Source organism: Anolis sagrei, chromosome Y, assembly GCF_037176765.1.
Source record: "Anolis sagrei isolate rAnoSag1 chromosome Y, rAnoSag1.mat, whole genome shotgun sequence".
Taxonomy (NCBI): Eukaryota; Metazoa; Chordata; class Lepidosauria; order Squamata; family Dactyloidae; genus Anolis; species Anolis sagrei.
The window spans coordinates 15,158,517-15,186,368 of NC_090035.1; the positions used below are offsets into that span (position 1 = coordinate 15,158,517).

A 27,852-nucleotide genomic window follows, 5' to 3' on the forward strand; every position below is an offset into this window, starting at 1 on the left:
CCGCTGGGGCTTTCTGGAGAAAATTGAGATAATAAAAACTGGAGTCCACTGCAAGGTCTAAACATCAAATAGGGGGATATTTATTTCAACAGTTGTTCTCAATACAATTGTTCTCTCAATAGTCAAACTTATCTCACTATACTTAATTAAATACTCCTCCATTCAATAGTTCTCAATTGTACTTAATTCTCAATAGCTCAATATTTATTTATTCTCAGTAGTAGGTAGTTGGTAGTTTTTGCGGTCGTTTTCTCTGGGCTGCCCTATTTGGCCCTCAGCACATCCAAAAGGCTTCTATGGAACTGAACAGGGTAGGGAGACTCCAAGAAGGAAAACTCTCCCCAGGAAAAAGGGCGGCCTCTAAGAGCTGCCCCCTAGGCCAATCACTGCAAAGAGTTTGCAGGCTGGTTCCCCTTTTTCCCGCCTTTGGCTGCAACTCCAGGACTTGCAAAGCTGCAGAAGCTTCTAAAAGAAAGGGCAAAGGCAGCCGAATCAAACAACCAAAAAAGGCAATAAACCCAGTCTCCTGGGAGACGGAACATGCGGTTTAAACTCTACACTGACATTGTAAGGATTACAATGTCCCGAGTAGATTACTGCAACGCACTCTACGTGGGGTTGCCTTTGAAGACTGTTCGGAAACTTCAATTAGTCCAGTGGCCGGCAGCTAGATTACTCACCGGAGCATCATACAGGGTCCCAAATCCACTTAATGTTTTGGTTTGGGTGCCTTTTTTGATGTATCTATTATGTTGTTTGTTATCACCCATTTAGGGACGTATGGTGAACCTGCCGCCATCACCCCTTGGGACCCCCGGGAAACCGACAGGCCATTTTGGTCCTTGATGAGATGGGATCTGGGGATCTTTGGGCATCAATGAGATGGTGGCAGCGATGTTATGGCAGCAGGGAGCCAGCTGGGCTCCATGTTGAGTTTTGGGGTGCAAAAAGGGTGGAGAGTTTAGCGGAGCAAAAGTGAGATAGCCATTAGTTTTAGAATTAGCCTAGGAGAAGAATGGCACCGATTTTGGAGTGATCCGTTGACCCACGGATACGGGGGCCCGATGGGTTCAGAGTAATGCAGTTTTGGCCTCCCCGGGATGCAAGAATCACATCCTGGGCAGGCTGGCAGCTGTCTGCAGCCGGAGAGAGAGAAAGTTCATGCAGAGAATAGTTGGAAGCATTGAAGGACACAAAGTAACACTATAGAGAGGAAAAAGTTACAATTAATTGATACTTTATTGGGGGAATTTGTTACAATGTTAGGTAGGGGAGGAAAGTGAAACAGAAAGAGAGTCTTGGGTTGAAGCTGTTGCTGTGGCCACATTCTCATGGAGGCTGGCCCAAGCGGGCAACTGAGAACTGCGGAACTCCCTGCTGCAGCTCAGATCAGCTTGAAGGCAGGGGGTTCTGGGTTGTTCCTTCTCATTACTTTCCGGATAACCCTCGTACATTATTGTATACTGCTTTCTTCTCACAATGAGACTCAGGTCTCTTCCACAAAGCTGTATAAAATCCACATTGACTGGATTATATGGCAGTGTGGACTCAGTTAATCCAGTTCAAAACAGATAACTGGGAGAGCAGTGAAAGAGCAAAATAAATTTTAATCTGCCTTCTCTCTGGTTGCATCTACAGTGACCACTTATGCCCCTTCCACATAGCTGAATAAAAACCCACATTATCTGCTTTGAACTGGAATATATGGCAATGTAGACTCAGATAACTCAGATCAAAGCAGATACTGTGGGATTTTCCACTTTGATTAATGTATAAATATGTGAGGGAAAGTCATAGGGAGGAGGGAGCAAGCTTGTTTTTTGCTGCCCTGGAGACTAGGACGCGGAACAATGCCTTCAAACTATAGGAAAGGCAATTCCATCTGAATATGAGGAAGAACTTCCTAACTGTGAGAGCTGTTCAGCAGTGGAACTCTCTGCCCCAGGGCCCTTCCACACAGCTCTATATCCTGGAATATCATGGCAGGAAATACCACAATATGTGCTTTGAACTGGGTTATCTGAGTCCACACTCAGATAATGTAAGATTTTCTGCCTGGATATTCTGAGATATAGGGCTGTGAGAAAGGACCCCCAGTTCTAAGCAGATATTGTGGGATTTTCTGCTATGATATTCCAGGATATAGAGCTGTGTGGAAGGGCCCTGGGGCAGAGAGTTCCACTGCTGAACAGCTCTCACAGTTAGGAAGTTCTTCCTCATATTCAGATGGAATCGCCTTTCCTATAGTTTGAAGGCATTGTTCTGCGTTCTAGTCTCTAGGGCAGCAAAAAACAAGCTTGCTCCCTCCTCCCTATGACTTTCCCTCACAGATTTATACATTAATAACACATTAATTAATCATGTTATTAAAATTTATTACTGCTTCTTACAGTGTTATCTTATATGTGTACAAAAACATGTTCTGTTAGATTAGAATGCGACTTCCTCCTAGGCTTAATGACTTCATTGTGAACATTATATTTCTGGAGGTCCACTCTGTAGCCAAGAAAGTAAATATAGCAACAGCCTTTTTTCTTGTAAAATCTCACCAATATTTTGCCCAGTAGCCATCTGTTTAATTAACAGGAGCCCCAATTTGCAGAATATTACGTTTTTAAAAAAACGAGCAAATATTAAACATAAAGGTAGCGAACTAGAACGTATCCTTTCCAGGTCCAAGTAATTGAACATTTCTGCTTGGAGTGTCTATCTTTCCATTATATGTTCTTTCAAAAAGCAGTATGGATGCTTCTGCTTCCCTTGATGTTTTCTGCTCAGTGTGGGTTTCTTTGACTTTCAACAGAGGCCTTTCTTCCCCCGTCAAAACTTTTCAGCTTTCAAAGCTTGTGCATGCTGAGTGCTATTTTTAGATAGTTGGAATTGCGAGGATTTGGAAGATCTAATTTCTCTGTATTCACCAGGTACCATTCCAGGGCTCAAAATCTTGACCCTTTTCCTATTAGTGATATACTTCTGAAGTAGCCATACAATTGGATGCCGCCCATTGAACTACTTCAGGAGGGCATCATTTCCTTGTGCTACTCATCAAACAATCTCTCTCTCCTCTCTCCACCTTTTCCATAACCTTGTGGTTTAGCAGTGACCTTGCTGAAATATCTATTCTGATTCCTCCTGCAAAACTGAAAAATGTTTCAGGGAAAAGATTTCCCTTACTGAAGAAGAGGGGAAATTATACTGCATCTCTGCATTACTAACTTTTTAAAATAAAATCACTAGCCTTCCCTTGCCACGTGTTGCTGTGGTGCAGTCTGTGCTTTGTGTGTGTGTATATATGTGTTTGCGTAGATGTGGTTTTGTGCATGCGTTGTTATGTAATTTGTGATTTTTGGCTTTTTAAGTCTCTTCTGCTATGTTTTTCAATGTTTTATATGAGTGATGGTCACTCCTTGGCCTGAGAGGTGTATTGTGTCCAAATTTGGTGTCAATTCGTCCAGTGGTTTTTGAGTTATGTTAATTCCACAAATGAACATTATATTTTTATTTATATAGATTATTTAAAATTCCCAAGCATATTAAATGTTTCAACAACAGTAATGTGTACAGAACAAAAAAAAAAGGAAAGAGTGCTAACCCCATTATCTGCAGAGGAGGATCTATCTATCTATCTATCTATCTACATAATAAAAGTGAAAATATGTATGTGTGGGGCTAGGGTGCCCACTTACTCAGTCTCCCACTTACTCAAACAGCTTTGATCCCCACCCATCTGGCACCACCAAAGACCCCTCCCTCCAATTACATTGCAGGTTATAGCAAGCACTGTGAACATATACACAAACACAAGACTGCCCACCACCCAAATTAATGCTTTCATACAGGGACACTTTAATCCTAGATTTTATGTGCTTCCTCCACCACAGACATCTCAGTCTTTCTGACTCTCAACACTGGTGTGGAATTTGCATGATCCCGCCCCCTGCCTCTCCCTTAACACTTTCCTATTATTTCCTATGGCACACAGCCAGCAGAGCAGAATTGATCATCAACTGAACATACTAGAAGGGTTTGGAAGCCTGATTCAACATGATGGAAGTTGTTGTTCACCCTGCATCAGGACAGAGCACTGTGACCCCCACCAGCAATGGACTAGGACCAAATTTGACACACAGAACCCCCATGACCAACGAAAAATACTGGAGAGGTTCGGGGGCAACTGACCTTCAGCTATAGGAGTTATAGCTCACATCCAGAGAGCATTATGAACCCAAAGAACAATACATCTGGACCAAACTTGGCACATATGCCCAATAAGCCCAAATGTAAAAAATTGCCCTTGACATTTGGGAGTTGTAGGTACTGGGATTTAAAGTTCACCTGCAAGAAAAGAGCACTCTGAACCCCACCAAAGATGGATCTGGACCTAACTTGGCACACATAACCCCCATGGCCCAAAAAATACTGGAAGGCTTTTGGGGGGGGGGGAGACTTCACTTTGATTTGTGGGAGTTGTAGTTCACCTACATCCAGAGAGCTCTGTGAACCCAAATGGTGACCAAACTTGGCACACATACCCAATACACCTAAATTTTAATACTGCAGGGGGGGAGGGTTTGGGAAAGGTTTACCTTTATTTCTGGGAATTGTAGTTCACCTACAACCAGAGAAACAATTAACCCCATCAACGATGGACCTGGATCAAACAGAACCCCCATGATCAATTGAACCTACTGGAGAGGTTTGAGTGGACTGACCCACCATGGTGGAAGCTGTAGTTCATCCTGTAGCCAGAGACCACACAGACCCCACCGATTATGCATCTAGAGAGCAAACTTGCCCAACATGACAAACTTTAAGCACTGATGGAGTTTGAGGGGGCATGATGTGAGTTGTAGTTCACCCACAACCTTATGCAGCACCAAAACATTGCAATGTATTGAAATAGATGAGATCTGGGTGGGAGACAAACTGCGTTGGATAATACAGAACGTTGGATGAGCAAAAGTTGGATAAGTGAGATTCTATTGTACATTATTATTTAATTATTACCTGGAACTTTACTACTAAATCGCCATCTACCTTTCACCTGAAAAGATTATTAATTTAAATACAATGCAAGATCATGACATTGACTGATAAATTATAAACAAGAGAGTTGCCACTTTTAATCCTGTTACTAATACCATTAACATCTATATAAATAAAAATGTAATGTTTGTTTATGGGATTAATATAACTCAAAAACCAGTGGGCCAATTGACACCAAATTTGAACAGCATACACCTAACAACCCAATGTATGTACTTCACTCAAACATTTTGATTTTGTCATTTGGGAGTTGTAGTTGCTAGGATTTATAGTTCGCCTTCAATCAAAGAGCATTCTGAACTCCACCAATTATGGCATTGAACCAAACGTGGCATACAGGACTCCCATGACCAACAGAAAACACTAGAAGGGTTTGATGGGCATTGACCTTGAGTTTCGGACTTGTAGTTCACCTACATCCAGAGAGCACTGTGGACTCAAACGATGATGGATCTGGACCAAACTCTACACAAATGTTCAATATGCCCAAATGTGAACAATGGTGGAGTTTGGGGAAAATATAATCTTAACATTTGGGAGTTGTAGTTGCTGGGATTTATAGTTCACCTACAATCACAGAGCATTCTGAATCCCACCAACGATAGAAATGGGCCAAACCTCCCACACAGAACCCCCATGTGGGCCACAGCAACGCGTGGCAGGGGATGGCTAGTTCCTAATAAATTACAATATTATCATTGTCACTAACTATTAATTTATACAAACATTTACTAATACTAATAATAATTATACTTAGGTAATAGTAATTATTAGCTACTATAATTTGTTGTTAATTCGTTCAGTCGTTTCCGACTCTTCGTGACCTCATGGACCAGCCTACGCCAGAACTCCTTGTTGGTTGTCACCACTCCCAGTTCCTTCAAGGTCAATCCAGTAACTTAAAGGATACCATCCATCCATTTTGCCCTTGGTCGGCCCCTCTTCCTTTTTCCTTCCATTTTCCCCAGCATCATTGTCTTCTCTAAGCTTTGCTGTCTTCTCATGATGTGGCCAAAGTACTTCATCTTGGCCTCTACTATTCTTCCTTCCAATGAGCAGTCAGGCTTTATTTCCTGGAGGATGGACTGGTTGGATCTTCTTGCTGTCCAAGGCACTCTCAGAACTTTCCTCCAACACCACAGCTCAAAAGCATCTATCTTCCTTCACTCAGCTATTATAATAATTTTGTAATTTATTTATTTTGTGTCAAAAGCATTACATAAATAGATAGGTTTAAAACTGATAAAGGGATTACAAGCTACTAAATAGATTTAGACCAAAAATGGGCAACAGTGTCCGCACTGTCTGTAGCTTTACAAAGTTCTTCCTCTGTGCATAAGGCAGGGCATAGTGGGCAATGATACAGATGCAGAGTTGTTTGTTCTGCTCCACAATCACACAAGGTGGAGGATTCTTCTAAGTTGTGCCATTTTGCTAGGTTGTCTTTTGAGCTTCCCACTCTGCTTCTAAGTCAGTTCAGGGATGCTTTTATGGATTTAACCTGAATGGTTTTGAATATTAATAACATTGAATGCGGTTTGAATATTTGGGTATGTTAAGTTGTATATACTATAATGCTTTTAATTGTGAGCCGCTTTGGGCCCTTCCACACAGCCATATAACCCTGAATATCAAGGCAGATAATCCACAATATCTGCTTTGAACTGGGTTATCAGAGTCCACACTGCCATATATTCCAGTTCAAAGCAGATAATGTTGGTTTTTTTTCCAGCTGTGTGGAAGGGCCTTGCGTATGGAGAGAAAAAGTAGGATATATTTTATTAATTATTTATTTACAGCATTTTTATCCCACTCTTTTCAGCCCGAAAGCAACTCAGGGTTGCGCATAGCTTGGCAACAATTAAGATGCCATAAACATACATACATACATATCAATTAAAAACATTTAATCTTTATAAATAAAATTGTAATGTTCATTTGTGGGATTAACAGAACCCAAAAACCACGGGACGAATTGACAGCAAATTTGGACACAAGACACCTAACAGGCCAAAGTATGTCCTTCACTCATAAAAACACTGAAAAACACAACAGAAGGGACTTTAAAAGCCCCCAAAAAGCTAAATGACAATATAGAAAAAAGGGAAGAAAGAGGGAGGGAAGGGGAGAAAAGAAAGAAAAGAAAGAGAGAGGGAAAGAAAGAAGGAAAGGGAGAAGGAAGCATGGAAGCAAAGAGGTAGAGAAGGAAGAAAGGAGAGAAAGAGGGAGGGAAAGAAAAAGGGGGAAGGAAGGAAAGTTAGAGAAGGAAGGAAGGAAAGAGGGAGAGAAAGAAGGGGGGAAGATGTAGAGAAAGAGGGAGGGAAGGAAAGAAGGAAAGAGAGAAGGAAGAAAAGAGAGTCAGAAGAGAAAGAAAAGGGGGAAAGAAGGAAAGAGATAGAGAAGGAAGGAAGAAGAGAAGAAAAAATGGGAAGGAAGGAAAGAGGGAGTGAAGGAAGGTGGGAAAGAAGGAGAGAAACAGGGAAGGTTGGCCACAACAAAGCGTGGCGGGTACAGCTAGCCTATCTAAATAAAAATGTAATGTTAATTTGTGGGATTAACAAAACCCAAAAACTACAGGACGAATTGACACCAAATTTGGACACAAGACACCTAACAACCCAATGTATGTCCTTCACTAAAAAAAAAATTGATGTTGTCATTTGGGAGTTGTAGTTGCTGGGATTTATAGTTCACCTACAATCAAAGAGCATTCTGAACCCCACCAATGATGGAATTCAACCAAACTTGGCACACAGTTCTCTCACAACCAACAGAGAATACTGGAAGGGTTTGGTGGGCAGTGTCCTTTGGTTTTGGAGTTGTAGTTCACCTCCATCCAGAGATCACTGTGGACTCAAACAATTTATTTGTTGTGTCAGGACAATCAGTGAAATTATATTACATTTATAACAGAACAAAGCAAACAAACAGACAAAATACAAAATTTGTGAGTTTGGTAGTTGATTAAATGTCCTTTGACCAGTATCTGGCCACTTGGAGTGCTTCTGGTGTTGCTGCAATAAGGTCCTCCATTGTGCATGTGGCAGGGCTCAGGGTGATTGCAGCAGGTGGTCAGTGGTTTGCTCCTCTCCACACTCGCATGTCGAGGATTCCACTTTGTAGCCCCATTTCTGAAGGTTGACTCTGCATCTCGTGGTGCCAGAGCGCCTTCCAAGTCACCCAGTCCTCTGTGTGCCCAGGGGGGAGTCTCTCATTTGCTATCAGCCATTGGTTGAGGTTCTTGGTTTGAGCCTGCCACTTTTGGACTCTCGCTTGCTGAGGTGTTCCAGCGAGTGTCTCTGTAGATCTTAGAAAACTATTTCTAGATTTAAGTCGTTGATGTGCTGGTGATATCGAGCTCTTTTGTGGGGGTCTCCCAGCGGGAGAGATCCCTGAAGACTGCTAAAGGGGTCCATTGACCTCGGTGAGCAGCCAGCGAAAGCCAATCCAAAGAACGAAAAAATATTAAAAATTAATCTCACCGGAGGCTGAAGAGGTTCAGTGACCGAGGCGTTTATTTCTGCGATTCAGCTGAAAAGGATGCGATTGCAGTGATCATTCACATACAAGCATGATTTTACAGAATTTTCCAAGCATTTTATAGGGTTCAGACAAAAGGAAACATTTTCAAAAATCCCGCCCGCCCTCCGCCGGCCGGCTTCGCTCTGATTGGCTGGTCATGGAACAGCTGGGAGGAGGCTTGGCGGCGCGCCTCACCTCCTGTCCAATCAGCGGGCTCTGCCGCCTCTAGGGGGCCAATCAGTGCCTTCCTAGCGCCTCCGAAGATGGACCAATCGGCAGCCAGGAGGTGGGACGAAGCCTGACAAAGGCTGAGGAAATGACAGCCTTTGGGGCATCTGTCAGCTGGAATGTGTGGCTTTGTCTTTGCACGGCGGGGTGTTAGATAGAAGAACAATGAGTTTCCTGGCCTGTGATGGGATTTGGGAGGAAGTATGGAAAGAAACTTTCGGCGGCATTTGGACCTCAAAAGGGGGATCAACAAAATACCTGAAAATGATTTAATCAGTCTTTTCTTCCTGAGTTTCTGTTGACTCCCCCTCCCCTAACTGTCTGCTCTGAAAGTCAGGACCTGGAGGAAATCATCAGCGCGGCCCATGCAAATGTAAACAAGGACAATTTTCGGGAGGATAGAGGAGTTCCTCTTTACAGCAATAATCCCTAGGTCACATTCCTTTTGGGGCAAGGGTCAAAAGGGGAAAGGCGGGAAAGGGGGCCAGAGTACATCCCATATGATATTTCATTATATACATTACATATATTTCATATATTTCATGAGCAAAATCCCATCCCCATCCCCAGCAAAGTTTATTAAAATAGTTGATTCATTTTATTATCAGGAGAAATTCATAGTCTTCTTGATGAAGGCGCATGGAGGCTGAGGCTGCTTGTTCTTTAAGGCAAGCCAGGTCTGAAGTTTGTGTCCAAAGATGCAGCAGGAAAACAGTCCGGGACGTGGGGGCAGAAAGTCAATAAGAGAGGGCAAAGGAGTCCGAAGAGGATTTCCGGGTTGTGTTTGATGGGGCAACGTCCTTTAGAGAACTACATCTCCCTGGTCAGAGGCTGGGACCCATGCCTGGCCGCCTCTCCGGGGCTCCTACGGGCGGCCGCCGTGGGTCCCTGATTGCTGGATTCAAATGGGAGTGAGCGCTGCCACGGAGAAGCGAAAAACCCGGCCAAATTGACAATCAGCTGTTTCTCTGCAAGATAAAATACTCAAACAAAACCAATTTATTCCTGGGTGTAGGAGCCCAAAACAGAAAAAAGGAGATAGCAGTTAGTCTTAAGATTAGTTGCAGAAAAATATAAAATTGGAACGGCGGTGATCCGCCATTTTATGTATTTTCGCGGATAAGGGGGTCTGTAATGGCGATTTCCGTATCCGCGGTTTAAACGGACGCCCGGAGGCGTCTCCCGTGGGCTCACGGCTCTCCGGAGCCCGGAAAAAGGTTTATTTTAGTGTTTGTTACAATTGGAGCCAGGAAAGATACAAAAGTATCAAGCGGAGAGAGGAAAAGTTGCAAGTTTCAAGTACCTTTATTAGGGAAATGATACAAAGTAAAAGGAAGGCTGGCTGCTGGGGCACATTTCATCTGTTGGTCCCAAAACTTGGTCCAGGAACTGCGGAACTCTCCGCTGCGGTTCACACCAATGTGAAGGCGGGGCTCCCCGCTGCGCTCGGGCTCACTGGCTGATACCCAAACAGGGGATGAGCCGGAGATGTCTCTGCCTTGGTCCTTTCACTATTGGCTGCTACTTCCCAGCGGATGTCAGGTGGTGCAATACCGGCTAAGCAGTGTAATTTCTCCAGTGGTGTAGGACTCCTCAGCTCCTCCTCATTTTCAGCCATCAAAGTGGGACCATCTGCATATCTAAGGGATACCTTTAAGGGAGAGAAAATGGTGTGCCCGGGGGGGGGGGGGGGAGAGTCTCTCATTTGCTATCAGCCATTGATTGAGGTTCTGGGTTTGAGCCTGCCACTTTTGGACTCTCACTTGCTGAGGCGTTCCAGCGAGTGTCTCTGTAGATCTTAGAAAACTATTTCTAGATTTAAGTTGTTGACGTTGACTCAAACAATGATGGATCTGGACCAAACTCGGCACAAATACTCAATATGCCCAAATGTGAACACTGGTGGAGTTTGCGGGAAATAGAATCTTGACATTTGGGAGTTGTAGTTGCTGGGATTTATAGTTCACCTTCAATCACAGAGCATTCTGAACCCCACCAACGATAGAATTGGGCCAAACCTCCATATATATATGTCTCACTGTAACAGGTATGGGCAAGCTTGGGCCCTCCAGGTGTTTTGGACTTCAACTCCCACAATTCCTAACAGCCTCAGGCCCCTTCCTTTTCACCCTCACGCTTAAGCGGCTGAGGGTGAAAAGGAAGGGGCCTGAGGCTGTTAGGAATTGTGGGAGTTGAAGTCCAAAACACCTGGAGGGCCGAAGCTGGGCCATGGCTCCTCTTGAGGAGAAGGCGGGTTGGGATTGGCGGCAGCAGCTGACTTCCTGTTCCTTCCACGAGGCCGCGCCTGCGCCGTCGCGTCACCCGGCGAGAACCGCCTGGCCCTTTGCGCATGCGCCCTCAGCCACGCCCCCTCCCCGCTTGGGCTGCAGTCCGTCCCCGCAGCGCCCCCTGCCGTCCGCCCGGGGAGCGCGCAGGGGCGGTGCTGGTCCCTGCGTGACCCGGAGCCCGCTTCGCCTTTCCCGGCTTCGCAGCGGGGGCCCCGGATGCTGGGACGTCATTGTTCCCCGACGCGGCGGAAAAGGCAGCCGGCAGCAGACACAGCGCCGAGCCAGGTAAGCAGCGGGGGCGCCGCCGCTCAGGCCGAGGCCCAGGCGTGAGGGAGGCCTCGGGAGAGACAATGGCGGGAGGCGAGAGAGCGAGCGAGGCCTGCTTCCAAGCAAGGCCCAGCCCACGCCGGCCGTTAGCCTGGAGCCCTCAGACCCCTCAGGCCCGGAACGTGCCTGCCCTCCTCCTTCCCCACTCACCTCGAGGCCTACTTAACTCCAGCATCCCTCTTCCCACACCTTGAGGAGGATTTTGATCTTTTCTCCCCCTTCATCTTACAGATTTACATACCTATACATACATATAGTCGACTCTCAGTTAACTGACACCCGTAGGTGCCCGTTGCTTGAGCGTTCACTGTTCAAAATAGACCCACATGTGTCAAACTATAGAATCCGAGCCCATTTTTCTGGTCCTCCAGATGCTGAAATATTTTTATTTATTTACTAGCGTTGCTGTGGCCCACTCTAGTGGTCATGGGGGTTCTGTGTGGGAGGTTTGGCCCAATTCCATCGTTGGTGGGGTTCAGAATGCTCTGCGATTGTAGGTGAACTATAAATCCCAGCAATTACAACTCACAAATGTCAAGATTCTATTTCCCCCCAAATTCCATCAGTGTTCGCATTTGGGCATATTGAGTCTTCGTGTAGAGTTTGGTCCAGATCCATCATTGTTTGAGTCCACAACGCTCTCTGGATGTAGGTGAACTACAACTCCAAATGCAAAGGACACTGCCCACCAAACCCTTCCAGTGTTTTCTGTTGGTCATAGGAGAACTGGGTGCCAAGTTTGGTTCAATTCCATTGTTGGTGGGGTTCAGAATGCTCTTTGATTGTAGGTGAACTGGAAATCCCAGCAACTACAACTCCCAAATGTCAAGATTCTATTTTCCCCAAACTCCACCAGTGTTCACATTTGGGCATATTGAGTCTTCGTGTAGAGTTTGGTCCAGATCCATCATAGTTTGAGTCCACAACGCTCTCTGGATGTAGGTGAACTACAACTCCAAAAGCAAAGGACACTGCCCACCAAACCCTTCTACTATTTTCTGTTGGTCATGAGAGAACTGTGTGCCAGGTTTGGTTCAATTCCATCATTGGTGGGGTTCAGAATGCTCTTTGATTGTAGGTGAACTATACATCCCAACAACTACAACTCCCAAATTACAAAATCAGTTTTTTTTAGTGAAGGACATACATTGAGTTGTTAGGTGTCTTGTGTCCAAATTTGGTGTCAATTTATCCATGGTTTTTGAGTTCTGTTAATCCCACAAATGAACATTACATTTTTATTTATATAGATTTACAGTATTTCTATTCCGCCCTTCTCACCCTGCAGGGTACTCAGGGTGGATTACAATGCACATACACATGGCAAACATTCAGTGCCATTAGACATACAACATATAGAGACAGAGGCAATTTAACATTCCAGCTTTCCGGCTTCATGAGGGTATGCTCATGAAGCCACTTCTTGGACACTTAGAGCTTGATGGAGTACTTCCTCATTCTTCCGAATGCTGCTGGAAGGTTTTATGGCGTCCTAAATTAGTTAAATTAGCCTCCCAACATAAAGCAGTACCTAAATTTCCTACTTGACAGATGCAACTGTCTTTCGGGCTGCATAGGTCAACAGCAAGCTAGACTATTAATGGTTAGGAGCTCCCTCTGTTCCGGGCTGGCTTTGAACTCATGACCAGTAGAGATTTAATGTAGCTGGCTACTAACTAGCTGCGCCACAGTCCAAAATGAATAAGTCTATAATTAGGAATTTTAACTTAACCTTAAACCATAAAATCCCTTTTGAAATTGCATTATATAAGCATAGCCTCCATTAAGGTAGTTAACATGCATTATATTGAGCCCTTTCAATATGAGTCTATGCCAGACATGGGCAAACTTGGGCCCTCCAGGCGCTCCAGACCCCAACTCCCACAATTCCCAACAGTGCTAGGCCCCTTCCCCCTCCCCACTCTTAGGCCCCTTTTATTCCACATAGCTGAATAAAATCCCACATTACCTGCTTTGAACTGGGATATATGGCAGTGTGGACTCAAACCCCTTCCAGACAGTCCTATAACCCAGAATACCAAGGCAGAACATCCCACAATATCTGCATTGAACTGGGTTATCTGAACTGGGTTATCTGAGGGCCTTTCCAGACAAGCTCTATATCCCAGGATCTGATCTCAGTTTTTGTTTGTTTATTTATTTATTTCAAACATTTGTACCCCATCCTTCTCCACCTCCAATTCGATGCCAAAACACATACAAACACAGTATAACATGATATCACACACTAGCTGTCCCCTACCACGCGTTGCTGTGGCCCAGTCTGTTGATCTGGAAGATAAAGTAATGAGAAAGTGCTGGTTTCTCATATATATAATTTCTTTATGCTTGTGGGTAAACAATATTTCTTGTTGTTTCTTTGTAAGTGTTGATGTGGATATTGTCTGGTTTGCCTACTCTGGAACATGCAACATATCATTGGTTTTCTTTAGGGGTCTCTTTCAAATCTATGATACTATATATCTGTGCGTGTGAATCATATATATCTATCTCTATATATGGCTAGATGGCTCTTTGTCAGGAGGGCTTTGATTACGTTTTTTTGCCCTGTTGAAGGGAGTTGGATTAGATGACCTTAAGTACACTTGCTGGAACACCTCAGCAAGCAAGAGTCCAAAAGTGGCAGGCTCAAACCAAGAAACTCAATTAGTGGCTAATACCAAATGAGAGATTGTCTGGTTTGCCTACTCTGGGACATGCAACATATAATTGTACTTCTTTAGGGGTTCCATTCAAATCTATGATACGATATCTGTCATAGATATATGTGTGTGTGCGTGAATCATATCTATCTATATCTATGGCTAGATGGCTCTTTGTCAGGAGAGATGGAGCTGACCTAACTTCACTGGGGAGCGTATTCCACAATTGGGGGGCCACTGCCAAGAAGTTCCTGTCTCTCGTTCCTGCCAAATTATCCAGCACTGGGGACTCATATAATCCAGTTTAATGCATAAGACCTGTCATGAGATCCTGGGGCCCCTCCACACAGCCCTATATCCCAGAATACCAAGGCAGAAAATCCCACATTATCAGAGTGTGGACTCAGAAAATCCAGTTCAAAGTAAATATTGTGGGATTTTCAGCCTTGATATTCTGGGATATAGGGCTGTGTGGAAGGGCCCTGAGATATAGGGCTGGTTTGGAAGGGTCCTGAGTCCACACTGTCATATATTCCAGTTCAAAGCATTTAATGTGGGATTTTATTCAGCAGTGTGGAAGGAGCCTCAGATAACCCAGTTCAAAGCAGATGTTGTGGGATTTTTTTTTTTTTTGCCTAAAAAGGGGATTTGTTTAGTGTTTCATCTACACTTTATATACCTAGCCTGGAAGTAATTGTATAGAATACACAATATTTTGTCCACAGAAGTAAAGTCTATGTACACTGAACTATCAGAAAATGAAGGTGGCACTATCTCAGCCATGCATGTGACACTTATGGATGTGAGGGTGTTTTAGATTTCAGAGTTCCAGATAAAGGATGGTTAACATGTACCCATATGTCATGTCCACATTCTGCTCCCTCTCCCCTCTATTTGTAAGGGTATTTTCACTTTCCTTTCCTCTGTGTATGTCCCCCCCCCTTGCTGTGGAAGGGGATTTGCTTGGGAAGTCTGTTGTCATTCCTTTACAATGTGAACTTCCCAGTGCTTGGTTGCCATGGACACTGCCTCTCAAACGAAGGATTCCTTTGCAGTCCCTTCTTCTCTTCCCTCCTTCTGTGGCAGAATTGGGCCTTGATGTGGCAGGGATGAGAATTAGCAGCAGCTAGCACTTGTGCCTTCTCCACTGTCTCTTGGCCTGAAGCTGAAACAGCCACCCTTTTCCTCTCCTGTTTGGCTCTTACTCCAGTTCAGCTGCAGAAACTATTGCTTTATTTGAGCAGCTGTCCTCATCTCCCATATGGATGCTCTTTTCCCTGAATGGACGCTGGCTGCTTGACCTGTTGACATCCAGGCTGTGTTGCTCTGTGTTTTGCGTGAGTGATATTATAGCACCAACACAATAGATATATTCCTGGCTAGCAGAGTTGGCTATCAATATGCCTGTTTCTTATAGAATCCATCTTCCCAAGTGAGGAATGTACCAAATGCTGTTGCCTTCCAGTACTGTTCATTTCTAGGGGCAAAGGAAGCAAATATTCATAGAGGTTGTGCTTTTTGTGCATACTGGCTAGCCTACCACTCCCCCCCCCCCCCACCTTTCAAAGGTCGTATTTAGGCTGTGCTGATGCTGACGTTATACTCTGTTTAACCATAAATGATGTTACAAACACCACAGTATCTTAAAATCACATTTAAAACAGGAAGAGCCTCTTTTGCAAATAAATTCCTTAAATTGGAAGATAGTGGAATAGATTATTTTAAGAAGACCAGTTAGTTGTAAAATAGTATCCTGCAATTAAGTTGAAAGGTTCAGGTATGAAGCCTGCAATAGAGAATTCAAGGACAGAAGCTTGGTATAATACCCTAAATTCTCATCTGCTGAGAATAGAAGTAGAGGATGGTGGGGAAAGATTCTGAATGTAAAGGTGCAATGTGCAAGCCCCCCTGTCCATTTACCTAGAAAACACAAAAACTTTATCTGGATGGGGGAATATGTCTCCCCTCAGATATTCCCTCACAGTCCCTGCCAGTAATGGTGGACAATAATAATAATAATAATAATAATAATAATAATAATAATGTTATCCCCGCTCCATCTCCCCCAAGGGGACTCGGTGCAGCTTACATGAGGCCACGCCCATCAGTACATTACACAAACAATATAACACGAGAACATAATAAAACCAAAAAATAAAATACATAAATGCAAAACAATATAATAGCAACAACAATATAAAATCAGACATTAAAACACAAAAGATTTCACTGGGCAGGGCCAAATTCAGGATAAAATTATAAAAATTTAAAACACTGGGAGATAGGACAATGTCAAACATCAGGAGGGGGGTCCGGGGATGAAGAAGGATTTAATTGCACGAACCATAAATAAAGTGCTACTGAGGTCATTTAGTGCAAAGCTTTTGGTCAGGGAGCACCTTACGTTCAATCACTGAAGGCACATTGAAATAACCAAGTTTTCAGATTCTTCCTGAAGATTGCCAGCATAGGGGCTTGCCTAATGTCTTTGGGAAGTGAGTTCCAGAGTCGAGGGAATAACATGATGGGAATTGTAATCAAAACTCTCTTGAGGGATATAGATTATTTCCCCTCTTGTTAGAGAGAACAAAGGGGCTGGCTGAGAAGAGTTCATGCAAGTATGGGCAATTCATGGTTCTCCAAATATATTTAGGCTGTCTCTGTGTTTTCTAGGTAAATGGATGGGGGAGGGGGGCTTGTTTTTTTATTATTATTATTCAGGGAACAGGAAGTTTGACCTTTGTTTCCTTCCTGTTGTTAAACATGGCTCTCTTGGGCCCAAACTGGGAATGTGGGAGTTGTACTCCATTGGTCCTGTTTTAACTGGAGATGTCAGTGATTGAAGGCTCAATCTTCTGAATTAAGACCATACACTATTTTTTTTGGGGGGGGGGGGGATTAGGATCTTTTTGTTGGAAAGGAGTAGCTGTTGAAGTATAATCTCAAACTCCTGACCTTGACTGCCACAGTTGGATCTGGAGCATCCCTTTTCATAGGTTAGGTAATGATTGTGAATGTTTGCAATATCTCCCATGTATGTAGCTTGACTCACTTTCCTGGAGTTACCTAGAGCTATGTAGGTGTCTAATTTTCTCCTCTTTGGTTGTGACATGCTGTATTTTACGTTAGGAGGATTACACTATACATTGTAGGATAGTTCTGCTTTGTAAGTAATAGGTTAGCAAGGCAATCGTTGTCAGTGCTGGAGAGTAGACTAAAATATTCAGAGTCTGTTTCCACTTCTTCTGTGAGAACATTGTGTATGAGTGTCAGCGTTAAATAATGGTTGGCATACTTATTTGAGGACTGAAGAAAACTCCCCAGCAGCTGCATGATTTTCTGTGTCTGATTTTTGGTTAGACATAACTTCTCAGTCTAATATAAATCACACTGTAGACCAGTGGTTCCCAACCTGTGGCCCGCAAGAACTAAAATACGGTCCACAACCTCACTGTAACTTAAACAGTTGCAACGAGAGCGACTGGTCTTGCTAAACCCTCTTATAGTGCCGAGGCTTATTAAATATGGTTTTCTGTGGGTGAGCGGATAGCGACTACTGGCTGGAATATGTTCTGTATCAGAAACTAGGGCTGATGTGGTCTATCCAATGCTGTTTTCTGAATCAGCACCCCAAATAACCAAACCGAATCTAAAGTTAATCAAAAACTGATTCATAACACCTTTGGTACTAATGTTGGAGAGTGGCCCCTGGTCAAGTAGTTCCTGGTGAAGTGGTCCTTGGTCAAAAAATAGGTTTGGAACCACTGCTGTAGACATTTTGTAAGAATATAATGAGAGGATGGAGTGTCTTTGAGGGAGAACACAGCTTTGAATTCAAAAGCAGGAAGTGAGCACATAAATGTAATAAATAAATATTCCAGTGTGTTCTACATTAGAAACAGGTAGTTTATAGTAATATGTAAATACAACACTTTATTTATTTATTTATTTATTTATGGCATTTATATGCCGCCCTTCTCACCCCAAAGAGGACTCAGAGCGGCTTACAAGATCTATATACATACAATATATTATATTATTAACAGAGTACAATATCAGTATTAAATATTACTATATTGTACTATACCATGATATTGTAATATTATTAGTAATACTACATGTAATATAAATATATAATAATATATTATATTATTATTATATTGCATTACATTATAATGTTATAAATATTATATGTATGTACAATATATTATATTATATTTTAGTCCCTTCTGCTGAATTTGCAAATAGAGTATACATTGGACTGTAGCCTTTCATTCATTTAATTGTATTTCTTGCCATTCATTCATTTGCATGGGTCTTGCTTAAGGAAAATAGTTCAGACGGCTGAAAAGAGTGGATGATATATTTGCTTGATGCCAGATGCCACTTACTGAGGGATGTCAGATACTTCTTTTTCTTATCACATTGGCAAGGTGTTTGACAACGTTCTGAAGAGAGAGTGCTTGCATAAATGCTGCAGTACAGCTAACATGATGTCCTGTTTCTTTTTGTTTTGTGGCATTTTCCTGTTTGCCTTTGATTTATTACTGTCACATTTCAAAAGTGGTGATGAAACATTTTCATTTTGTAGAGGAGGAAAGAGGGAAAAAAAACCTCTTCACGCACACCCATCCATTCTTTGAAGTTACTCTTTTGTCTGGGTTCACATCTGTGTTGGTTGTTGAATTATCTTATCTGAATAGCTGACAGTTCAGTGTTGGTTTTTTTTATTACTAGATTTGCTCCAGGTACTTTGAGGTTTAGGTACTTGAGTTGTGGTTTACTGTTGTCCAAATGAATTATGGCTGCTACATTTTTAGCTTTCTCCAAACGTATAAGATTTGCAAGTGAAATCTTTCCCTGTAATTGTGTAATTGATTTCTTTGTATGAGAACTTCTTGACTCTTCAGTCCACCTCCTTCACTCTCCTTTGCACATTGTACCTTTTGCTGATTAATGAGAGAGAGTGAGTTATATTTAAGACCTCCTCTGCTTCCATTGCTATTCAAATTAAGACCAAACAGGCACAAGCAGGAAATGAGTAAATACTCAGGCATGTTTAGTGTCAGTGCAGAGACGGTTTCCTTATGTTATTGGGCAATTACGGCGATTTGAGCCCTATAATTCTAACAGGAAACATTATTTAACAAGGACATTGGAGAGCTGATAGTTTTTGAGAACACTGAAGGATGTTACGTTTGGTTGATTTAATCTTCTGTGTGTGAAATGCTTCCACTGTTCTCCATTGCAGACTAGCAGTGATGATATTGCTAAGGGTGTCATTGTTGATTGGAGGCCGAGAGGTTAAGAGTTTCCTGGTGTCCAAGTATTGAGAATTACTACAGTAAAAGGCATGGCATCAGATATGCCCCAACACTGGCAGTCTTTAGGAGGAGCCTGAAAACGTGGTTGTTCCAGTGTGCCTTCCCAGAATAAGGAAAACTCTTAGCAATATGTCCTCAAATGCACTTTATTGATTTAGGATTGTCTGCGCACCCTCATCTTTCTTTGAAAACCCTATCCTAGTTATACCCTACCTTGTTCATGCCCAGCATTATTTTTAAATTTTAATTATTACATTTGGCCCGGCCATAGGTTTTAAATGCTTGTATGTTATTATTATTGTTTATTGTGTATTTTTTGTTTATGAGATTTATTTTAACTGTTTTGTATTGATTATTTGTTATTGCCTTTGTTGCGGGCTTGGCCTCATGTAAACCACACCAAGTCCCTTGGGGAGATGGTAGTACAAATAAAGTTGTATTATTATTATTATTATTATTATTATTATTATGGCACCTCCGTCATTTGACCAAAAAACACATTTGCCTGGGATTTCTTTGTCCGCTGAATGCTCCCTGTCTCCATTTCCATCCTTACTCCATGAGTCATCTGCATTGAATTTGTGTGTGTGTGTATTTGTGGGGCGACTTGAGAAACTGCAAGTCGCTTTTGGTGTGAGAGAATTGGCTGTCTGCAAGGATGTTGCCCAGGGGACGCCCTGATGTTTTTGATGTTTTACCACCCTTGTGGGAGGCTTCTCTCATGTCTACATGGGGAGCTGGAGCTGACAGAGGGAGCTCATCCATGCCCTCCCCAGATTTGAACCTCTGACCTGTCAGTCTTCAGCCTATTGCGCCACTGGATGATGGGGCCGTGTTTGTGTGTGACTCACTTTGCCATTTTGGGAAGCAAGAAACCATTGCTTACGTCTACATCTGAACTGCAGGATAGCCCTCCTTGTACCTGTGTTGTTTCTTCCAGCCTGGAGAAATACGGCACTGATAAATATAGTCTGCACTGTAACTTTAGTGGGCCAGTAATCTTTTCTCACCAAAAGTGAAAGTGCTGCAAACTGATAAGTGTAGCCCTACATTTCTCTGGGCAGCAAGACTTTTGGAGTTATGTCAACCTAGTTAAGCCAGAAAAAGTAGAGGTGCAAAGATAGCACTGCAAGTTGTGCAGACAATTCCTATGCCACTTATGCTCTTCTGTGCTGTGGCAGCTTTACCTCCATTCCTAATTTTCACATTGATTCCAGAGGGAAAGCCATAAATATCTGCTAAACTAGGGGTGGGAATTGTGCAGTCTGATACTGGGAACAGCATGATTCTCGCCTCTGTATACACTTCCCAACCTTCCCAGGTTGTGGCAGTGCTGTGTATTGCTGTGATTGGGAAGAACAGAAGGAAGCATTCAGATAGAACAGGCATGGGAAAACTTTGACCCTCCAGGTGTTTTGGACTCCAACTCCCAGAATTCCTAGCAGCCTCAGGCCCCTTCCTTTTCCCCCTCAGCCGCTTAAGCGGCTGAGGGGGAAAAGGAAAGGGCCTGAGGCTGCTAGGAATTCTGGGAGTTGGAGTCCAAAACATCTGGAGGGTCAAAGTTTGCCCATGCCTGTGATAGGACAATAGGTGAACCTCTGAGGTATACTTACATTAATGCAGGACTGCACCTGTATCCACAGGAGTTACGTTGTTGGGTTTCATGTGGATATGCAAAAGTGTGGATAATAGCAAACACTATTGAAGTAAAGGACTTTTGGCCCAAGAATACCATGGGGTCACTTTGGAGGGCATAGAAAACGGCTAGAAAATACATATTTTGTCACATATGGGTGAATGAAACTGCGGAGATTACTCCTGTGGGTATGGTGGTCACTCTGTACCTTATTAATTTTATTTAATAATTTGATCTAGTCTCAAGTAAACATGGTGCTTTACTCTTTGGTCTCAAGCTTCTTAACCTTCATCTGTTTCTAATAAACTGAATAAAATATATTATTGGAAATGGAAATTTATAAAACTACACTGATTCATAGAGCCTCCAGTGGCGCAGTGGGTTAAACCGCTGAGCTGCCGAACTTGCTGATTGAAAGCTTGCATGTTCGAATCCGGGGCGTGGCGTGACCTCCCGCTGTTAGGTACAGCTTCTGCCAACTTAGCAGTTCAAAAACATGCAAATGTGAGATCAATGGGTACCGCTCGGGTGGGAAAGTAACGATGCTCCATGCAGTCATGCCAGCCATGACCTTGAAGGTGTCTACGGACAATGCCAGCTCTTTGGCTTAGAAATTGAGATGAGCACCAACCCCCAGAGTCGGACAAAACTAAACTTAATGTCCGGGGAAAACCTTTACCTTTATCTATTCTGATTCACTGTATAGGAAAGATTGGGCATCTAAACATATTATGTTTATGCCGAGTGAGGAAGAAAACGAAATATATATTTTAGTTAGAAAATAGCAAAGTGTGTAAGTGAGCAGCTAAGCTGAAATGTGCTGGTCTAGGTGCATCTTTAGGCTTTTCTAATGAACATGGCAACTGTAGCTCTTTTTTGTATCATTGATCAATTTAGTTTCTCTGTGTTGAATCCTTGTAATGACTAGAGAAAGCTGTTGAATACTCTTGAACATTAGACCCTTCCTGCATCTGACCAGACACAGCTCAATAGTCCTGCACGCTGCCTCTGAAACTGGGGATAATGCATGTCCATTATGTCTCCTCTCTATAAATGTATCAAATCCCCTTTTAAAGATGTCTGTGTTGCTGGCCACCACTTGTAGAGATCTTTTCTCATTTCCTTTAGACAAAATGCAGCTTCTCTTCAAGTTGTTTACACCTGTCAAAATCATTTAACACCTCAGAAGCTTTTTCCAAAAAGTTGTATGCTATCCAAGAGTATTTCAAGATGATACTTGCCCATTCAGGCAGAAAGAAAACAGTTGCTGTTTTTTTTTAAAACTTATGTTTGTACATAATACATCAGTTGATAGAACATAATCACTTTAGGGTTGTGCCAAATGGATTTTCTTTATATTTCCATTACCATATGTCGTTATGTTCTCAAGGAGAGCGTATATGTTTTCGCTAAACAAAAATATTAACATTCCAAATGGGGTGAGATTTTGGGGGGAGAAATGCATGGTGACTGGCAAATGTACTCTTCTCCTTTTCTCATTTCCTTGGTGAATTTTCTTTTAATAGGAAAAAGAAGCATATTGTATTACTGAAGGTGAACTGAACTCTCTTCTAGCCATGCCATTTGTCAAACTGATGTTTCTCCCCCCCCCCCCTTTTGTTTCTCAGAGATGAACAATGACCATAGTTGACAAGACGTCTGAGTCCTCAAAGCCTTCGGCTTCTGAGAAGCAGCCTCTCAGCTCCGTGGCACCAGCTTCTGGAGATATGGACTCAGGCTCTGCAGGATGGGGTGCTGTGTCTTCTTCTCTGGAAGCGCCAAAACACAAAATCACGTTGGGACCAGTACCGGGAGCTGCTGTATATTCTAATTCATCTGTACCTGATAAATCCAAGGCCTCCGCTCAGAAAGATTTGTGTAAGCATTACTGTTTTCGTTTATTAAAGAGAAAACACTCCTGCTTTCGTTATATCATTGGGTTGTCATTGTGTGCATTCAAGTAATTTCTGACTTAGGGCAACCCTAAGGACAACATATTATTACTAGGGAAGGGGGAGGGGTGTTGGCAAAAATTGTTCAGAAGGGAGGCTGAGAGAGAGCAGCTTTCCCAAGGTCACATTTCAGGCAAAGTTTCCAGTCTATTCAATTTTTTAAATTAGGAAATAAAATCTATATAAATAAAAATGTAATGTTCGTTTGTGGGATTAACATAACTCAAAAACCAATGGATGAACTGACACGAAATTTGGACACTATACCCCTAACAGACCAACGAGTGACCATCACTCATAACCCCCCCCCCAAAAAAAGCAGAAAGGACTTAAAAAACCCCCAAAATTAAATGACAAAACCCAATGATGATACAGAAAAAAGGGAAGGAAGGGGAGAAAGAAAGAAAAAAAGAAAGAAAGAGAAGGAGGGAGGGCAAGAAAGAAGAAAAGAGAGAAGGAAGCATGGAAGCAAAGAGTGAAGGAAGTAAGGAAAGAGGTAGAGAAGGAAGAAAGACAGAAAGAAAAAAGAAGAAGAGAAAGAGGGAAGGCAAGAAAGAAAAGAGAGAAGGAAGCAAGGAAGGAAAGAGAGAAAGAAGTAGGAAAAGAGAAAGGGGGAAGGAAGGAAAGAGGTAGAGAAGGAAGGAAGGAGAGAAAAAAAGAAAAAAGAGGAGAAAGGGGAGAGGGGGCGAAGGAAGGAGGGAAAGGAGAGAAAGAGGGGAGAAAGGAAAGAAGGAAAGAGAAGGAAGGATGGAAGCAAAAAGAGAAGGAAGGAAAGAGGTAGAGAAGAAAGAAAGGAGAGAGGGAGCAAAGGAAGGAGGGAAAGAAGGGGAGAAAGATGGAGGGAAGGTTGGCCACAGCAATGCATGGTGTGTACAGCTAGTTCACTATATTTTTTTAAGTCTTTGAGTCGTTATACTTGTCATTATTTTAATTACTCTACTGTTCTCTTTGGCAGCGATTGGTGATGGCATCGCAGCACCCCAGAAGGTCCTTTTCCCAGCAGATAAGATCAGCTTAAAATGGCAAAAAATGCACAGAGTTGGAGCTGGTCTCCAAAACCTGGGCAACACGTGCTTCCTGAACTCAGCTTTGCAGTGTCTGACCTACACCCCTCCACTCGCCAACTATATGCTTTCTCATGAACACTCCAAAACATGTGAGTATATTTTGATAGTTGTTACATTTCTCTAAATATGTCAATAAAAAGCTGTTCCCTAGCAGGCACTATCCAAATATGTTGCTGGCTGGCAATGATGTGAGTTGCATTCTCATACATTTGGCAGCCAACTGGTTGGGAAAGGCTGGTGTTGAAGTTGAGAAAGGAATAGGCTGATTTGAGAAACCTTATTCCTTGTGTTCAGTTTATAAAAGAAATTATCAAAATCTTCCTCTACATCAGTGGTTCTCAACCTGTGGGCCCTAGATGTTTTGGCCTTCAACTCCCAGGTGTTTTGGCCTACAACTCCCAGAAATCCCAGCCAGTTTACCAGCTGTTAGGATTTCTGGGAGTTGAAGGCCAAAACATCTGGGGACCCACAGGTTGAGAACCACTGCTCTAGAGTTATAGTCTCATGCGGAATCAGATATTAATGGACTCTTAGCAAGAATACATCTTGCAACAGTAAATAATTTTATTTATTTATTTAATTCTGCTTTTTCTCCCATGGGTGGGATTCAAAATGGCGAACAGCAGTTAAAACAACAGAAATTACATGACACAAAAAACACAATATCATTCTAATTTGCCTTTCTCTCCACAGGTCATGAGCAAGGATTTTGCATGATGTGCACCATGCAGAGTCACATCACCCAGGCCCTTTCGAATTCCGGCAACGTTATCAAGCCAATGCCTGTCATAAATGACCTTCGACGTAAGCTTGTTTATCAGCTTTGACATGTAGTGCATGCAATATGGTTTGCTCCAAATTAGGCCTGCAAACACAATAACCCTTCACCCCCAGCCAGACCTGTCCTGTGACCTCTGTGTTGGGCCCTTTCCTGTTTGGGTAGTTCCTAGAAAGCAATAAATGCAGGAACTAAGCTATACTTTGAAGGGCATCATAGGTGGCTGGTGTGATGAATTCGGTATAGTAAGTCCTAAGGTATGCGGGTTTGATCTCCTTATAGGATGAGGAAGTCATGCCCTGGAGCCAAATTCAGACCTCCTCGGATTCCTACTTGGCCCTAAAGGGTTCCCTAGGTGAACATGTCCCTTTCCAGTTATAAAACTGTTGGGTTTCCTAGTCTCCACGCATGTTTTTCCTCATTTTAAAAGGCTGAAATGCTTTAAGCTAAAATAGACTGGTGTTTTTGGCTCCACCTTTTTGCCTTTGGCAATCCTCCATGTGCTCATCTCACGTTTTTATATGTTTCAATGTGCTTTACTTTTAATTTTAAATTTGGACTTAAACGTATTTTAATTGTATGTTGCACAAAGGCATTGTATAATATATGTAAAGCCGCCTTGAGTCCCCTTTGAGGTAGAGAAAGGTGGGATATAAATAGAGTAAATAAATAAATAACCTGAAATTGAATGTGGGAAACAGGTTCCCCATCTTGCTAAAAACATAAAAAAATAACTTAACTGTCTTGGTATAACAGTCGTTTTTGCTTCTTAGGGATAGCAAAACATTTCCGTTTTGGCAATCAGGAAGACGCACACGAATTTCTACGGTACACTGTTGATGCTATGCAGAAAGCATGTTTGAATGGTAGCAACAAGTAAGTTGTAAACACATTAATATCATTATTCCTATCCCTCCAACTATTTGTTTCTCTGTTATTTCAAGTATGTTTTGACTTCTCATTCATCTTCCTACTTTTACAATTTTCAGATTGGACAGACATACTCAGGCTACCACATTCATTCACCAAATATTTGGAGGGTATCTAAGATCTAGAGGTATGTCCCAAAATTGCTTTTAGGGTTTTTGTTGTAATGTTTACTTATGTTTTCGTTAAATATGTCTTATTGGATTGTTTTATTTTTAATCACAGTGCTTAATTCTTTGTCATAAGCTCACTGTTATTACTGTTGCTTTATTGTGTATTATTTTGATATGTTTGTACTCACCTCAGGCACTGAATGCTTGCCTTTTTGAATGTGTAAACATGAGTCCTTTTGGAGAGAGAGGGAGGTCTAGAAATAAAGTATTATTATAATTATAATTATAATTATAATTATAATTATTATTATTATAAAATAATCCAAATTCTGTCTGTTTTCAAAATTTATCAGGATGCTGTAAGTTCAAGTTTTTATTTTGTCATACTATGCTTATAGTATTATTTTTTCTTTGAATTCCAGTAAAATGCATGAACTGCAAAGGAGTTTCAGATACATTCGATCCTTATTTGGATATCACGCTAGAGATAAAGGTATGCTGATTGTGGGCAATTTTAATGCAGCTCTTCTACCACAGTGGAGTGATTTGGAGGGAGGGTGAGGTTTATACATAAAACACTTCATTGAAACAAATATTACCATGCATTTTATTTTCCAATCCAGAATATGGAAATGCTGCCAGATCATGAGCATGATCAATAAGCCACTGACAGACCAATCCTGCATGAATTTGTCTAATTCCGTCTAACCTTACGGGTGTCACCACATCATGTGACAGTGAATTCCATACATTTAATTATGCATTCTATGAAGAAATGCTTTAACTCAGGTGATTTCCAAAGGATTAGTTGTGTTTGTCAGTTGCAGCTAAACCAAAGTGCAGTGTCACCTTTTGAAAATATATATATATATCTGAAATTGCAGCCAGCCCTCCGCATTCACTGGGGTAAGGGGCACAGGATCCCACGAAAATAGAAAAAATACAAATAAAAATTGCTCTTCTTTCTATCACTCCAGGAATCTTGCAGACCTTCAGCATGACTCTATGATCAACTTCCAATAGAGGTTGACCATAGAGTTGCCCTGGAGGATCTAGAGCAGTGGTGTCAAACTGCGGTGTTTTGGACTCCCTGGATTCCAGCCCATTGGACAAGCTGGCTAAGGCTTCTGGGAGTTGGAGGCCCAAACATCTGGAGGGCCAGGGGTTTGACACCTCTGATCTGGAGATTCCTCGAAATAGCATTTTGATCATATCCATGAATAATAATATCTGCAAAAGTCAAACCCACTAATGTGAAGGGCTGACTGTACTCCGAAGTTTGTGTTATAGTAAATGTGTTGGTCTTAAAGGTGCCACTGGACTGTTCACTGTTTCAGGCAGCATGTGTCCTGGAAAAATAAAAACATGCTATGCCTATGACTAAAATAGAGATGGTTAATTTGCAACTCTACAGATGTTTCTGGATTGCAGCAGCCATCATCCCTCACCACTGGCTCTGCCAACTAGAGTTCATGGGTGTTGTAATCCAACAACTGATGGAGAGCTGCAAGTTGCACATCCCTGATTTATTACTGTGAATATGGGTTTACAAAATTTGTGGCTTGGTACAAGTGGAATGTGTTTGGTTCTTGTTTTGAAATCCCGATGCGCTGATTTAAAGCACTTGGTATGTGGAAGGGATCTCCATGTAATGAGTCAGCAGATCTTAGAGCTGTTGTTAAAGCGAGTATGTTTATTTATTGATGTGTGATGTGTGATACTCAATTCAGTTTTCTTTTCCTCTCATTTTAGTCTGCTCAAAGTATCAATAAAGCTCTGGAGCAGTTTGTCAAACCAGAACAGCTTGATGGTGAAAATGCCTATAAATGTAGCAAGTAAGAAGAATATTACTTTCTATCTCTATTAAAAGAAAAACCTGGATGGGTTTCTATGTCTTGCAGTTGGCCTTCCATATCCATGGATTCAAACATCCACTGCTTGAATTCCTTATATCCCCCCCCCCCCACATTCCCACCCACAA

The 27,852-nt window shown here is 42.3% G+C and overlaps 1 protein-coding gene across 2 annotated transcripts in view; it reads left to right on the plus strand.

Annotated features, from left to right (window-relative positions):
* The first annotated feature begins 11,220 nt into the window (after positions 1-11,220).
* LOC137094710 (ubiquitin carboxyl-terminal hydrolase 42-like) overlaps positions 11,221-27,852 on the plus strand; it is a 41,231-nt gene continuing 24,599 nt past the window's right edge. For both annotated transcript variants that reach the window (XM_067461303.1, XM_060786669.2), the window contains exons 1-8: positions 11,221-11,369; positions 22,663-22,912; positions 23,942-24,142; positions 24,747-24,857; positions 25,605-25,707; positions 25,821-25,888; positions 26,294-26,364; positions 27,624-27,706. In XM_067461303.1, the coding sequence (XP_067317404.1) occupies positions 22,672-22,912; positions 23,942-24,142; positions 24,747-24,857; positions 25,605-25,707; positions 25,821-25,888; positions 26,294-26,364; positions 27,624-27,706 (878 nt within the window). In that variant the 5' untranslated portion in view covers positions 11,221-11,369; positions 22,663-22,671. The remainder of the gene's footprint in view (positions 11,370-22,662; positions 22,913-23,941; positions 24,143-24,746; positions 24,858-25,604; positions 25,708-25,820; positions 25,889-26,293; positions 26,365-27,623; positions 27,707-27,852) is intronic.